The sequence below is a fragment of the Trachemys scripta genome, chromosome 1 (assembly GCF_013100865.1).
Source record: "Trachemys scripta elegans isolate TJP31775 chromosome 1, CAS_Tse_1.0, whole genome shotgun sequence".
In the NCBI taxonomy this organism is placed as follows: domain Eukaryota; kingdom Metazoa; phylum Chordata; order Testudines; family Emydidae; genus Trachemys; species Trachemys scripta.
In genome coordinates, this window is record NC_048298.1 from 270963507 (window position 1) to 270979076 (window position 15570).

The following is a 15570-nucleotide window of genomic DNA, read 5'->3' on the forward strand; positions in this document are numbered from 1 at the left end:
TGTATTCTACCCTGGCCTACCAGGAATATTAGTTGGCGGCTTCTTCACAGAGCCATGAGCATGGATGTGCACCTGGTGCAGTTCCCCCCCCCCCGACACTTGCCCCTTTTGTGGCATGAAGGAGACCCTGGCACACATCTACCTTGAGTGAGCCAGGTTACAGCTCCTATTCTGGCTCCTCCAGAACCTTCTCCTTAGGTACAGGCTGCACTTTCCCCTGCACCTCCTGCTCTTTGCACACCCCACCCATGACCCCATGAAGCCACAAAACCTCCTTGTCAACCTTCCCCTCGCGCTGGGCATCCATCATACCAGGAGGAGGATGTTGGATGAGGAGGTGCTCTGCCACTGTGAGGCCTGTTTCACTCCTCTCTCAGGTCATGTATCTGGGCAGTTCCTGGATGCCTTTGAGGAGCAGAGGGTGCTGTCCAGGGGTCTCTGTTCAATGTCCCCTTCTGGGTCCCTGCTTTTGACCCTGTTACACTGACTTCTGTCCCTGTTTTTCATTAGTTGTCCCCCAAACTCATTTGAGCTCTGGATTCTGTAGCTCCTCCCCTTAGGCTGGTGGAGGGGCATTTGATGTGGGCGGGTGCGTGGGTGGGTGCAAGCATCCCGGATGTTCAATGGGTGCTATGATTCACCCCTCCAACAGTTGCTGCAGTGACTCAGCCCTCAGGCATGCTGCAGTAGTCTATCCCTGCGCCGGGCCTGGGTCAGATAACCCCCAGGCACAGGTATTTCTCTGACCTGGCCAGAGCCTCAAGATAGTTTGTGCAACAACACTACTCAGCTAGGAACCCTCCTTCTACCTCACAGTGTGACAGACTCCCTAGGCTTCCAGCCTGCCCGTGATCCAGTTCTTGCTCCAGCCTTGTCTGTAGTTTACTCTAACCTTGCTCCAGCCTTGTTACTGATCCACTCCTGCCCTCCATCCACCTCCTGACCTGGTTCAAGATCTATTTTTATGTCTTAGGTTTTGGAGCAATAGGATTTACATAGGCAGGTGATGGTTATCTAAAAATGAGAACCATATGAGGGGAACTATAAAGAGAGGATACAAAACTGAGAACAAAATATGGGGAAGGGAAGCAATCCCTCCACTGCAGGGAAAAGAGAGTTAGGTGTCTGGCTCTTTCTATACTACCGCAGTAAGTCGACCTAATTTATACTACTCCAGCTACGTGAATAACATAGCTAGAGTTGACGTAGCTTAGGTTGATTTACTGCGATGTCTACACCATGCTGGGTCGACAGGAGACACTCTCCCATCGACTTATCTTACGCCTCTCATTCCCGGTGGAGTACCAGAGTTGACCGGAGAGAACTCTGCCGTTGATTTAGCGGGTCTTCACTAGACCCGCTAAATCGACCCCCAGTGCATAGATCAAAGCAGCGTCGATCCCGCAGTAGTGTAGACATAGCCTCAGACAGAGACACATTCTGATGCTTAGACTTTTCAGCATCTCATAGTCACAAGTCCAAGATTGCTTGCTGCTCTGCTAAAAATAACTTTGTGCTTTTGTACTTCTGAAAGCACCGTACCAAGTAAGGTATTTGTTTATCTGGAACTTAAATCTGCCTAATACATGTCATGTAGAACTTTTGTAAAATTGATCAGCATAAGAATTATTTGCACTGTGACACAAAGTGAGTTAATCACAATGAGCTGTGCAGGGTCACAAGCTTATAATAGTTAGCATTAGCTTCATGCTATTACAGGGTTTTACACAGAATTCCTCAGTGTCAGGGTTTTTTTTAAGAGAAGTGACCAGAATGCAATGCCTAGAGATGCAGGTTCAGTGATTGAAAGTAATTAATTATCTTGTATTCCTGTTTCCTCTAAGTCCTTTTCTTCTGCTCATACAAACAGAACCACTGCAGCCGAGTTCACAAAGCAATAATAAGATAGTGTACTATTGCTTTATATCTTCTTTTTAAAAAACAAACCTCTCACTTTGCCACATCAATGTCTTTTGTGTACTTAAAATGCAAGATCTGTGTCATCTGGATGATCTTTAAATAATAGGAGATATGTGCAGATATTTAATGGAATTGTTAGTTTACTAATCAGACTTTTGACCTTTTGCTTGTTCTCATAACATCCAATGTGATTATGAAGTGATTGAAAAAAATATAAACAATGAAAATATATGGGGAAACTGTTGAAAGGAGAAGATCCTGAAATAGTGGAGATTTCACTTTAATAGTCAAAGAAACTACAAACACCTAGGCAGCTCATTGGATATTTTTCCATTCTGTATTTTAATCTCTGGCAATTTGGATGCAAAATTTAAACATCTTAAGTATAAAATCTTTAGTTCAAAAAGGTAAGTATGAACATATCACTCCACTGCATGTTTACATGAAATGTTAGCACAACAATACCTGTAAGAGAATGCTGAGTAGAAAAATTAAAAGTATGTCATTACTCACAATATGCAAAGGGATAAATTTGGAAGTAATGTGTAGAATTCAGTAGCATTGTACAGAAGGTAAATTGGAGTAGCATTTATCTCAGTGTGTTTAAGTACATTCATGCTTGCATGAGTTTATTGAACATGCGGGGTGAAAATAATCTATCTCTGCCAGAGGCCGTACTAGCCCATTGGGGGGGGCTAAGCAGAAATATTTTGGGGTGCCCCCAGACAAAACACATGCTAATAATTAATAGGGGACCACCTTGAGCTGCTCCAGGCCTTAAGCAATTGCTTAGTCTACTTATGCCTTGTTCCGGCTCTGATCTCTGCATAAAACCTGGGAAAACATTGATTTTTTCGGAGGGTTGGAGAATGAAATCCACCAGCCTCAACTCTTGAGCACGTTGCACTCTGGCCCTGCCCTCTTTTCCTCAATCCTATTTTCTTGACAGGGTATGGGTACTGGTGCTGTGTAATCAGCATATCAATCCTTGACCTGCCTGTCTCCTCACCAACCATTTTGGGTGAGTGTAAAGACCACCTTTTTGGTATGCAGTAATGTGAAGACCCGTGTCTCATCTCCCTCAATTTACCCCCACCTGAATACTATAGAAGGGCTTCAGTGTTATTGATGATCTTGTACCCAGGAGGAGTCTTTTCCATTCTAGGCATGTTATTTTTGTAAAGATTAATAATTAGCCACATATCATGAACTGAACTCACTTTAGAAATGCCAGGATTATACTCTCTGTTAGATTTTGTGGTCTTTTAAAGAACATCACCCTCATCATAAATGGTTTTCCCATGGTTAAGCAGTCAGACTCCCATTTGGGGGTCTTCCTGTTTTTGTGGTAAATAAATCCTCTTTTGTCTGCATTTTAAATAAAATATATGAAGAGTAGGGAAAAAATAGATTTCACCCTTAATTAGCTGCTTCCTTTTAAGCTTTTCGAAGAAGAGTTACAATTTGATTCAGATCCTTTCCGTCTGTTGCAATATATTTGTGTTTCTTTTGACTTCCCATTGCCTTCTTGTCAAACACCACATGAATCATTACCATTTGTTTGCCATTCATTATTATCATTATTATTATTTCTTCCTCCAAATGATTAAAACATCAGGTTGAATGAAAGGTTAGAAGTACACTGTGATTCACATTTGCCCCATCTTATTAAAACAAATAAACCAGCTGGTAATATAATTTAAAAGTGCTTGAGCTGTGGCTTGCTAGTGCTTTTATCAGCTCTGGGCTGAGGAGGTTGTGTGAATTCGGGCATGCATGTACTACTGTTCCTTGAAAGGGATAAACCTCATTAGATTACAGGTACCTGGAAATAACTTCTGAGAAAATAGCTGTCATTTTCAATAAAGCTACTTCCTAATAGGAAATACAATTTATTATGTTCTTTAGCTCAAGTGAGCATCTTTTCTTCTATTTAAATAAAAGTAGCACTATTTTATGTCACAAGTGTTTTATTTCTTTTAATATATTGAATGAGGCTGGATCATGATGTTTTGCACTCTAGTACCACAGTGTATAAAATGTTGGGGACAAAATACCATAATGACTCTAAAGTCACAAAATGTGTGTTACATTAACTTCTATTGGTGTGATATTTCATTTGCCTGCATGCCACGCTATTTGCAGAGAGAAGGAGAAATGCATTGTAATTACATCAGCTGGCTAGAATCAAAATTGACATTTTTTGAAAGTATTCAGAATGTAGTAGCAATGGGCCTGATCCATTGAACTTCAGTATAACATTCCCCGTGACTTCAATGAGAGCCAAGGTTTGGGCCGGTGGTTATATGGTAGTATTTGGCTTGCAAAGGGATTGCTTTCTGAGCTCAGCTTATTTCAACTACTATTAAAGAAGGTGGCCTTCAAATAGATTTTTTTTTAGCAGTATTAGAAAAATCTGTAGTTTCAGTTAAAATAGAATCAGGGTGATGTGTTAGTTTATTATTTTTATTATGGTAGCCTCTAGAGACCTCAGCTAAAGTCTGGGCCCTATTGTGCTAGGCACAGTACAGACTCAGTATGAGGAATACTTGTGGCACCTTAGAGACTAACACATTTATTTGGGCATAGGCTTTCGTGGACTAAAACCTACTTCATCGGATGCATGCAGTGGAAAATACAGTAGAAAGATATATATACACACAGAGAACATGAAAAAAATGGGTGTTACCATACCAACTATAACAAGACTAATCAATTAAGGTGGGCTATTATCATCAAGAGAAAAAAAAACTTTTGTACTGATAATCAGGATGGCCCATTTCAAACAGTTGACAAGAAGGTGTGAGTAACAGTAGGGGAAAAATTAACATGGGGAAATAGTTTTTACTTTGTGTAATGACCCATCCACTCCCAGGCTTTATTCAAGACTAATTTAATGGTGTTTACAAATTAATTCCAGTTCTGCAGTTTCTCGTTGGAGTCTGTTTTTGAATTGTTTTTGTTGGAGTATTCCGATTATTAGGTCTGTAATTGAGTGACCAGGGAGGTTGAAGTGTTCTCCGACTGGTTTTTGAATGTTATAATTCTTGACGTCTGATTCGTGTCCATTTATTCTTTTTCATATAGACTGTCTGGTTTGGACAATGTACATGGCAGAAGGACATTGCTGGCACATGATGGCATATATCACATTGGTAGATGTTCAGGTGAAAGAGCCTCTGATGGTGTGGCTGATGTGATTAGGTCCTATGATGGTGTCCCTTGAATAGATATGTGGACAGATGCAGGCTTTTTTCCAAGGATAGGTTCCTGGGTTCGTGTTTTTGCTGTGTGGTGTGTAGTTGGAGGTGAGTATTTGCTTCAGGTTGGGGGGCAGTCTGTAAGTGAGGACTGGCCTGTCTCCCAAGATCTGTGAGAATAAGGGATCGTCCTTCAGGATAGGTTGTAGATCCTTGATGATGCGCTGGCGAGGTTTTAGTTGGGAGCTGAAGGTGACGGCTAGTGGCGTTCTGTTACTTTCTTTGTTGGGCCTGTCCTGGAGTAGGTGACTTCTGGGTATTCTTCTGGCTCTGTCAATCTGTTTTATTTACTTCAGCAGGTGGGTATCGTAGTTTTAAGAATGCTTGATAGAGATTTTTGTAGGTGTTTGTCTCTGTCTGAGGGATTGGAGCAAATGAGGTTGTATCTTAGAGCTTGGCTGTAGACAATGGATCATGTGGTGTGGTCTGGATGAAAGCTGGAGGCATGTAAGTAAGTATAGTGCTCAGTAGGTTTCCAGTATAGGGTGGTGTTTATGCGACCATCGCTTATTAGCACTGTAGTGTCCAGGAAGTAGATCTCTTGTGTGGACTGGTCCAGGCTGAGGTTGATGGTGGGATGGAAATTGTTGAAATCATGGTGGAATTTCTCAAGGGCTTCTTTCCATGGGTCCAGATGATGAAGATGTCATCAATGTAGCACAAGTAGAGTAGGGGTGCTAAGGGACGAGAGCTGAGGAAGCGTTGTTCTAAGTTAGCCATAAAAATGTTAGCATACTGTGGGGCCATGCGGGTACCCATAGTAGTGCCACTGACTTGAAGGTATACATTGTCCCCAAATGTGAAACAAAGTCTTAAAGTTCAGCCACCAGGTTTTCTGTGACATTATCGGGGATACTGTTCCTGATGGCTTGTAGTCCATCTTTGTGTGGAATGTTGGTATAGAGGGCTTCTACATCCATAGTGACCAGGATTGTGTTTTCTGGAAGATCACCAATGGATTGTAGTTTCCTTAGGAAGTCAGTGGTGTCTCGATGATAGCTAGGAGTTCTGGTAGCATAGGGCCTGAGGAGAGAGTCTACATAGCCAGACAATCTTGCTGTCAAGATGCCAATGCCTGAGATGATGGGGCGTCCAGGATTTCCAGGTTTATGGATCTTGGGTTGCAGATAGAATACCCCTGGTTGGGCTTCTAGGGGTGTGTCTGTGCAGATTTGTTCCTGTGCTTTTTGCGGGAATTTCTTGAGCAAATGGTGTAGTTTCTTTTGGTAACCTAGTAATACACAATTCTGATCTCAAACAGCCTCAGTGGCTCATCCCAAGAGTGGTTCATCCTCTTTTGCACACTACATTCTACTTGACATTGATTTAACTGCAGGATTATTTTATTTATTTAGATTGCAACCTAAAGCTACACTTGAAATGTCATATAGATTTTACACTTTTACAGTTGCATATGTTAACAGTAATAATACTGTAATACAGTTGCATTTTATCCAGCAAAATGTTTAGACCGCCAGAAGCTAAATGTTGCACACGTTACACAAGTGTGAGTGTAAATGTTCCCCAGTTTACTTCTCAAAGAGGAGGCATATCACGGCATATGTATTGCTTCAAACTCCCACTCCCCCTACTCTACCCTTTTCAAGCGTTAGGTCAAAACTGTTTTTTGTCCATGACATTTCTGACCTTGTAACTATTTGGATGTGTTTATTCAAAAACCTCAAGATGAGCTTTAATTAAAAAGGATTTAAAAAAAAATTAAATACTCCCTTGCCTGAACTATAACTCCTGTCATCACATCCCCCACAAACAAAAACAAATATGAGTGTTAAGAGTGTGGGCACTTTCACAGTGTGCAAGCTCCTTTTAGTAACTCAATCTTGCTGAACATTGACATTTACAGGAGACCAATTAAAACATAGTTAAATTCTGCTAATTATAAGTGCTTTTACTCAGCAAGTTATCACAATTTTCCTAATTTGTATTTTATATTTAACATTAAGAGTGGGAAGTATTACTGTGTATTTATAACATGCATACCTCTAGTGTTGTACAGTATCTTGTGAAAACAGTATTCATTGTGACAAAAATACACTCCATCTTTATGGACATGTACATAGAGCAATAAGCAAAATCGGTAGAGTTTATTTGTATATATTTGTCTGGGGGGGAATATAATATATGTCTGTTAATCGTATACACAGTATCTTTGTGTGCTTGTATATAAAATCTACATATACTAAATTCAATAAAATATAATGTACCTGCAAGGCCCTGTTTAGCTATCAGGTTTTATGGGTTTTGTGGTATGCTCCTCTGAGTTAGGAAACCCTACTAATGATAACACTCCAGTAGGATTCATACAGGAATTTTGTCAGCACCTTCATAAGGCCAAGATCACTTTGATAACAGCATTGGTAGGCTCCAGTCACTCCAGCTGGAGCTTAGAGAAAGGAGCTTGGAGAAAGGAGAGGTGAGACCTGTATGGGATGGGAGGGGGTAGTCTGAGGAAAGGAAAGGGGAGAAAAGGATATAAGTACTGTATTAGATCAGCTATATTAGATCATAATATGAAGCTATAGCAACTCACAGACTACTCAACATTTGCTCTTGTGGTTTGATGTCACCACGTCCCTGAGATGGAGAGCGAGATGCCTGTTTGTTCTTTACTTGTAGTTTCATGAGGTTATTTGCTATATACAGCATGTGTACTTGGAGAAGAACATGAAACGTACAAAAACTCCTTCTCTTTCTCCTGCTTGTAAATTTACCATGAACAGTCTCTTGAGAAGAGTACCTTGGTGTAGGTATTATATTTTTCAAAGCGCAGTTTGGTGCAATGGGTCCTAAAGAAAATGTTGTTAATTTTTGTATCTTATCCCTCCTGTTGTGAATTTTGAAAAATTAAATAAAATATTTTGCAATTTCTGGAAACTGTTAAAATCTTACTAAGTATGACTTAATCTTCAAAGTGCCTAATCTACAGTAACCATGGCAGGTGGCATATATTTTACAGCTGACATATTTAATGCTTGCTACATTTGTCCATCTGTTAGGAGAATTAGTCAAACAAGTTAAGAGAGAATATAGATGTATTATAAGGAACCTAACAATAGGATTATATCAGATGTTTAGTTCAGATATAGCATTCTAGGATTAGATCAGATACTTAGTTCACATATAGCATTCTAAGGTCATTATCAATATAAAGAAAATTAATGGCACATGTTATAATCCACCATTAGGCTGGTTGAGGAACAATGAGGTTTATATTTTATCATATATATTCATCATATCGTAGAAGGTAACAAGTTTTAAAAACAAATATGTGTTCGACTTTGTAAAGGAGACAGAGTTTTTTTAAGACCTTCATCAATATTGTCTTTTGTTGACTTTAGATGGAAAATGCAAGGCCTTCTCTTGCTCCCATTTGAAAAAAAACTCCCATCGACTTCAGTGTCAGATTGGCTCCTTAAGCAATGATTTTTTTAAAATGTACTGCCGTTGTCTACATATCCTTTTTTCACATAAGTGGTTAGAAGAGTTCAGCATCATACAGACATATTTGAATTGAGAATATTTGAAACTAAACATTTTATTTAAAAGGCATGTAGAGACCAAGTATAGTCAAATAAAATATAAGTCACTAAATTTAGGTTATCTTAATGTTTAGGCCCAGGAGTTATGCCTAGCACTCATTAACACGCACACATTCAAGATATCCAAAATGCTGGTATATACTATAGAGTAATTCCCCTACAGAGGTATTGAGACAGCTTTAGTACTATTGTTACTATTTATTAAATATGTGTGGGAGAATTATACGTAACTATAGCCTGTAATGGGTCCAGCCATTTTAAGTTTTACAACCTTTAGATAAGTTTTATAATACCTCCTGATTTGATATTTACCAGGCTAGTTTTTACATGTTCATTCTCCTCCCTTCCTCCCCCTCCCCCCAGGATTCTCACAAACATTTTGGTTGCACTTCATGCATCACCGAAGAATAAAAAGCCTTTAAGTTGAGGCAATACTCAATTCCTTTTTATCTCTAGTGCACAAAGAACATAAAGAGCAAAGAGAACACTGAAATGGTTCTGAGTTTAAGCGGTGGCAGGTAACGGGAGGGTGGAACACTCCACTGAAAAAGGCTTGGAACTTCTGGGAAAAGGAGAGGGGCAGGGAAGAGTGAAGGGGAGAAAAGATCAGGAAAAGTGATGCAAAATGAAATTAAGAATAGAGGGAAAATGGGCAGAACAACTGCAGGAGAGGAAAGAAATAGAGGCTAAGTCTGCCCTCTCTCCCTGTGCAGCCACCACAGAAGCTTGACACTGGGGTTGCCAGGGGTGTAGTTGAGGACAGAATATGGTCAGTTACATTTGTATTATAATTTCAGTTGCTCTTCAGGTAAACTTCTCTCAATATTTATCGTCAGATCATTTCACTGATTCAGGTGTTTTATGCAGTTGTCTGAATATTTAATAGACTTCATTGGTATCAGTAAATCTGCATTGCACTGAATTGTTGACTTTAATTTTTTCTAATGTGAACTTTACAGACTAATTCAGATTAACCAGGTTGAATTGTAAAACATATTGCAAATACTTGTTGGTATATTGGGGTTGAACCAAAAGGACTTCTGTGCTGCATGTGTCTTCAAATACAGATGTGTAGTGTAGTGCGCTGAGGTTCATGGTTAGGCTGGGTGTTTTATAATTATCCATTGTACATGATTAATGTGCTTCATAATTTGCCTTAATCTCAGTAGTTTAGAGCCAGAGAACCTGCACTTTTTATCACACAGAATAGCATAGTAAGAATGATCCCACGAGCTTGCTTATACTCTTGAAATATACATATACATAGAGCTATATATTTTACATCTTGTACTCATAAAGCAGTAGGTTTTGCTTTATACTTATAAATCAGGTTACAATACTTTTGGGCGGAAGGCTCTATGCATCTCAGTGCTTTTATTTCTAGTGTTACTGACTCAAATAATTTATTATTTATTACTCATGGTTCCCCACCACTTGAATGTTTGTTTCTCTGTTGGATGGTAAAAATTGAGAGATATGATTGCATCTTTAACATAGTAATTGTTTAGTTAATCTCACTTATGGGAGAAAAGGCTCACTGATACTGATTAAATATCCTATACTGGGTTCTATATAAATAGCTACAAAAGTGCACAATGATTACATTACATGGTATATTTAACAACACAGCTAAAGCATAAGTTATAAGCTATGCCTTTAGTGATGGTAGTACTCATGGTTGTATGCAGGAATATTTTTGCTCTGTAACCATGAAGGAAGTAATTGCTGTTCAAAAGTACTCAGTTAAGTTTGCATATCAGTAAAATCACATGCACAGAAGCTCCACCTACTTTCCTAGTCTCCGTGCATTGATATGAATGCAGCATATATAAAAGCTTTACAGGTATTAGAAACAGTTGCAGTGTCCAAATCTTGCAAACTGTATGTAATTGTTGATGGAGTTAATTTTGAATACATATAGGTGATGTTACATCAGTGACAGGTCAACAGATTTCTTGATGACGACAGATTTCTTGATAACATTGCTCATTTAAAATAGCTTTATGGCACATGACATTTTGCAATTATCCATTTTACAAAGTAACTGTTATTTCTGTTGATACAGTACAGGAATGAATATTTAAAGAAAATATTTGTTTTCTTATTTTAGATGGACGACTTTATTTGAAAACTACAGTCATGTACTGAATTTTTCCTGCTGAAGCAATTTGTGCTACGGTAAAGAACTGTGCAGTAAGATGTTCACTATTTGGAAGGTCTACAAAAACAAAGTGTTTTCAAGGCAACTTCCTTAACTTTGTGTATCAATGTTCTTCAACAGTTTAAAGCATTCTGCAAGAGTGTTCTCCTTTGGTTATCACCTGTGGCTCAAGCCAGAGACCTAGGGAATGTTTGTAAATGTACAAGTTTCACTCTTCTTACAGTCAAAAACTGCAGCTTTGCTGTTGCATCCTTGTATACAAAGTTATAGACCAGTCAGAACAAGGCCTAACATTCCCTTTTTAATGGAATGAAAACTCTGTCCTCCTCTGATGATTCTGTATTTGAGCACATCAAACAATCCTTCCAGCAGTATCCACCTACACTTACAGACTGTTTTGTCATACCTAAACCAGCAAGTCAGCTCAGAAGTAAACTTGTATGGGGGCATAAGAGGATTCTGACAAAAAAAGTAAAAGGAAAAAAACCTGTTATATTCAATTTTCAAACTCTGTGAACGTGGGTTTTCTTCTAAAGACTTTTTTTCCACATGCTTTCCAGGAGACCAACACATGGATGCTAGACCACATGAAGTAAAATGAAATTTTGTCTAAGAGAAAGGAAATGCTGAATGTAAGCAAAACTGTTTTACTGTTCACAAAGTCTCTTTTCCTAAAATAAACACAAAAATATAAATAAAACGAGTAATAATTTCTCATTCTAAACTGGCAGGGGTTTATGGAAAAAAAAAAGACTTTGCTTCTTATTCAAACTGTTGGTCACGTGTACAGTATATAAACACAAACCACACCAGGAAGGTATTATGTATGCAGTAGAATACTAGCGTTTAGGAAAATGAACATTTTAGATAATGTTTTGTCACCCTGTTTGTCAGAAAGACGCCTTTCTAGTTTTAACGCATGCAGGCATGTAAATATTTGTCCTGGAGTCACAGTATTAATGAATGAGATCTTAAGCATCTGGTAACGAATCAGAATTCTGTATCAGCCACTTTTATTTGTATATTGATCCCTGGTTAGTGCCCTGAAACAGCACTTTTAAGAATGGACTATGGCTGAGCAGCAAGTCAAAACGCCAGAAATATTTTTATATGTTAATGTCATATTACGTCAATGTTGCTAAAAAGAAAACCTAACAAACACTTGATGTATCAGTCCAATACCACGTAGAGCTGAGTGATACAGTTGAAGTCTATTGTTCCTCCCTCACTTTATCTTAGGGAAGGGTGGTTATGTGTTATTTTCACTGTCTTTATGAAAGCTACAATGTGTTTTCACCTTTGTGCTGATAACTGGAAGTAAGCTGCAACACACTGCTTATTACATACTTACATTATGTTCCTTGCTTTGCATAATTTTAAGTTACCCCTTTAAAGACTGATTTTGTGAATCAGCGTTGTTATTGTAAGTTTTGTGATTATGCTTTCTTCATCTGTAATGTATGCATATAAAATGTTATTTATTACATGGAAACATATCAGAATCTTAAATGTCTAAGATACCTAACTTAAGAAAATTCTCCTTTACAAAATAGTTCTGATTGGATATCATTTTATCAAATTAAAAAAGAAATCTAAAGATTTGTAGACTCTAGCTCTGCGCTTCTATGGTTTGTAGGTCTTTCCTTGCCATGCTGGTACACCCTTATTTAGTCCACCACAATCCTTTTCTAACAATAGAAAAGTTGTACATACAAGTTCACATCATGGGTAGTTTTTTAAAAGAAATATCGAGCAATATTTTTCATTAAATATTGTTACCAAATTCTTTATAGTAACATTGTTTTTTAATCATGATTCTTTCATAGTTGCTTGAACACTTCAAAGATTCTGTACACCAGTTTTTTCATATGCAGTCTTTAAAGGGTTAACCGCTGTAAATTTTGATGGACTTGTGGCAAGCTTTTGAATCATTCATATCTGAAAGAGAATTAAAGCCTACAACTGAAATATGTAGTAGCATCTGCCATTGCTCTGCTCCTTGCATAGAGTCACCTGTAAGTCGGTTTAATAGTTTTACAGTATATACTTTCAAGACCTTTAGGAATGCCTCAGTATTTGGCTTGGTACATAAATGGAAATGTTAAGGATTAAGGGGGAAACAATTCATAAGATGGATATTAAGAGCTTAATAAAATGGTGTAAATATTACAATTCATGAAATGTTACCGTCAGTTGAACTTTTGCCCCTCTTCAGTTACACAAGTTTTGGATTGCTGGGTTTTTTCCTTTCTTTGTTTTGTTTTTTCTTTGTTTGTTTGTTTGTTTGTTTTTGCATAGATTATGAAGAAAAAGTGTGCTCATGGTATTGTTTATATGCTTTTGAAATCTTAAAGATATTAATGTCTAGTTGTTCTATATTATAACCACATTTGCGCTCTATGCAAGCCCTTGGAACAGAACATTCTCATCTTCATGTAGGACCTATGAAAATTGTCTATTTTTATCTATATATTTAAAGTTTTCTAAAAATGATAAAAGGTTATTACGAATTTTGTTGTACAAAATCTGTACAAAAATCTGTTTTTACATCATAATGCAAGAATTGGAAATTTTTCTATGGTAGCCTAGTTATTTGAGCCTGGTTTCAATGTGAGAACCACGTTTACTGTTATTGTATTTAATTTTCTTTTTCTTTTCAACAATCTGCTAATAAAACTGTCTGAAATCTCCCTGTGACTTTATTTACAGTTCATCTTTATTAAATTTTGTGAAACGTATAACATCAGAGGAATATTTACTTTCTAATGGGAGACATCTAAAAACAACATAAGTCAGCTCTTTGTAATGCGAGGAGAACAATGCTGAATGATTTTATTTAACATGCAACTGCTTCTATCTCTAATATGAATTACTGTGGTGAAAAAAAAATCATAAAAGCACACTCTGTGGTTATTGTTTAACAAGCAGATTTTCCATATTTTGTTTCTTGCTAGCTAAGCAAACTGCCCCCATCTACATGATTTATTTATGTACATTGCTCAGTTTATGAAGCTGTTATTTGTACCTTTTTCCTTTATATTGTGATATTCCCATGATTCTTATTTCACAAAGCTTTGTGCTGAATAATGTAAAGTGGACATATTGATGGAACAAAACACATTCCTGTAACTACAAGAGTGTGTGGGATTTGTTACTCTAACCCAGTTTTTTTGTCTGAAATCTCCTTCAACTGATACAACATATTTAGAAACTTGAAATCCTAACAGTTTTGTTTTACATACAGAAAATATTTCTAACATTTAAACCGTTTAAGTGTTTCTGAGGGAGTAGGGACCTTGGTGGCATTTTTGAAGGCAGGTCTTTCAAAACAAATCTGGAAGTATGATATTTTTGCACTAGAGAACCCCAAAGTTACATATTCTTCTTACACGTTAAGGACCATGTTCCCTTTTTACAGTGATGAGAATTGAGGAGCTTTCACCTGCAATATTGCTTCCTGTGTTCACTGGGGAGCAGGTTTGCTTTGGGAATCAGAAGGAGATTAGCTTAGCTGGACCAGCCTATTTAATTACTCCTAGGTATTCTGAGTGCTGCAATTGTGTGATTTAAGGGCTGCATGGATCCCACAGGATTTTCGCTGCTGGCCAATAGTTCAGACAGGAGTTATTTCATCCCCTGCATGTGCAGCAACAACATTCTCCTTCCTCTTTCTGCTTTTAAAATGCCCCATTGTCAAAAACCATCTACGTACTTGTGCAGCCAAGTACCTCCTTGGTGTCTCCACTGGAGCTTACTGATAGCTCTGAGAACTAGAGTGGTGCAATTATAGAGCTAAGATGAAAAAAAAAAAACTGTTTAGTCTATGAATCCATCTCCATCTCCATCTCCGTGCCAGTACAGGATTGTTCTTTACAGTAATTGTCTAGCATTTTTCCAGTCCAGTTTTAAATATCCCAAACAAGGAGCTTCCATCAGTTCCTTCAGAAACTACCTGCATCTCCATTGGTTTCACGTTGTCCTCTCTGCACGATGAGTCATCTCTTAAGTAGTCAGGCAGTGAGACAGCAACCAGCAGCTGGAACTGACCAGTGCTTCGGCTGGACTGGTCCAGTTGAACAACACTAGTGGTAGTGGCTATCTTAAGGTCTGGCAGTACAACCACAAAAGCAGATCCTCCCCCACAGTAAAGAACAATCAAGTGGAAGGAGATGTGGAAGATACCTACAGAGAAGACAGTAGGGAGAAGTGTGGGTCAAGAAGCAGAAATGGATCGCTGTATCAGGAAGTGGTTGTAGTATTCACATCTTGTCCATCTGTAGTATCAGATCTGGCCATGGCCAGATCACCAGGAGTTTCAAGCCAGGCTCCTGAACACAGGCTCCTGAACTGTGTGGAAAATATTCACCTAAAGGTTTACAAACATCCCTGAGGCATCAGCTGACAAACTCAACTACCTATGGAGCTCTGAAGTTGATTTCTGGCTGGAAATGTAGCTCGCAATTCTGTTGAAGGTGCCACAAACCTTTGAAAGCGGCTCACTGCTTATATGATGTTTGTCAGGGTGCTGACTAATAAACAAAGCCCTAAGGGCAAGATCTTCAGATGTTATTAGTGAGTTATGGTGTTTGTGGTTTTGGGTGCCAAATTTTAGACACTTTGAATGCCTTTTTAAAATAATATGCTTCAGCTCAACCACAAGATATGGGCT

The 15570-nt window shown here is 38.2% G+C and overlaps 1 protein-coding gene across 11 annotated transcripts in view; it reads left to right on the forward strand.

Annotated features, from left to right (window-relative positions):
• The window catches only part of DACH1 (dachshund family transcription factor 1), a 455938-nt gene extending 442347 nt beyond the window's left edge, over positions 1-13591 (forward strand). For all 11 annotated transcript variants that reach the window (XM_034758361.1, XM_034758364.1, XM_034758363.1 and 8 more), the window contains one exon: positions 10851-13591. In XM_034758361.1, coding sequence (XP_034614252.1) covers positions 10851-10868 — 18 coding nt within the window. In that variant the 3' untranslated portion in view covers positions 10869-13591. The remainder of the gene's footprint in view (positions 1-10850) is intronic.
• Positions 13592-15570: the final 1979 nt, after the last annotated feature.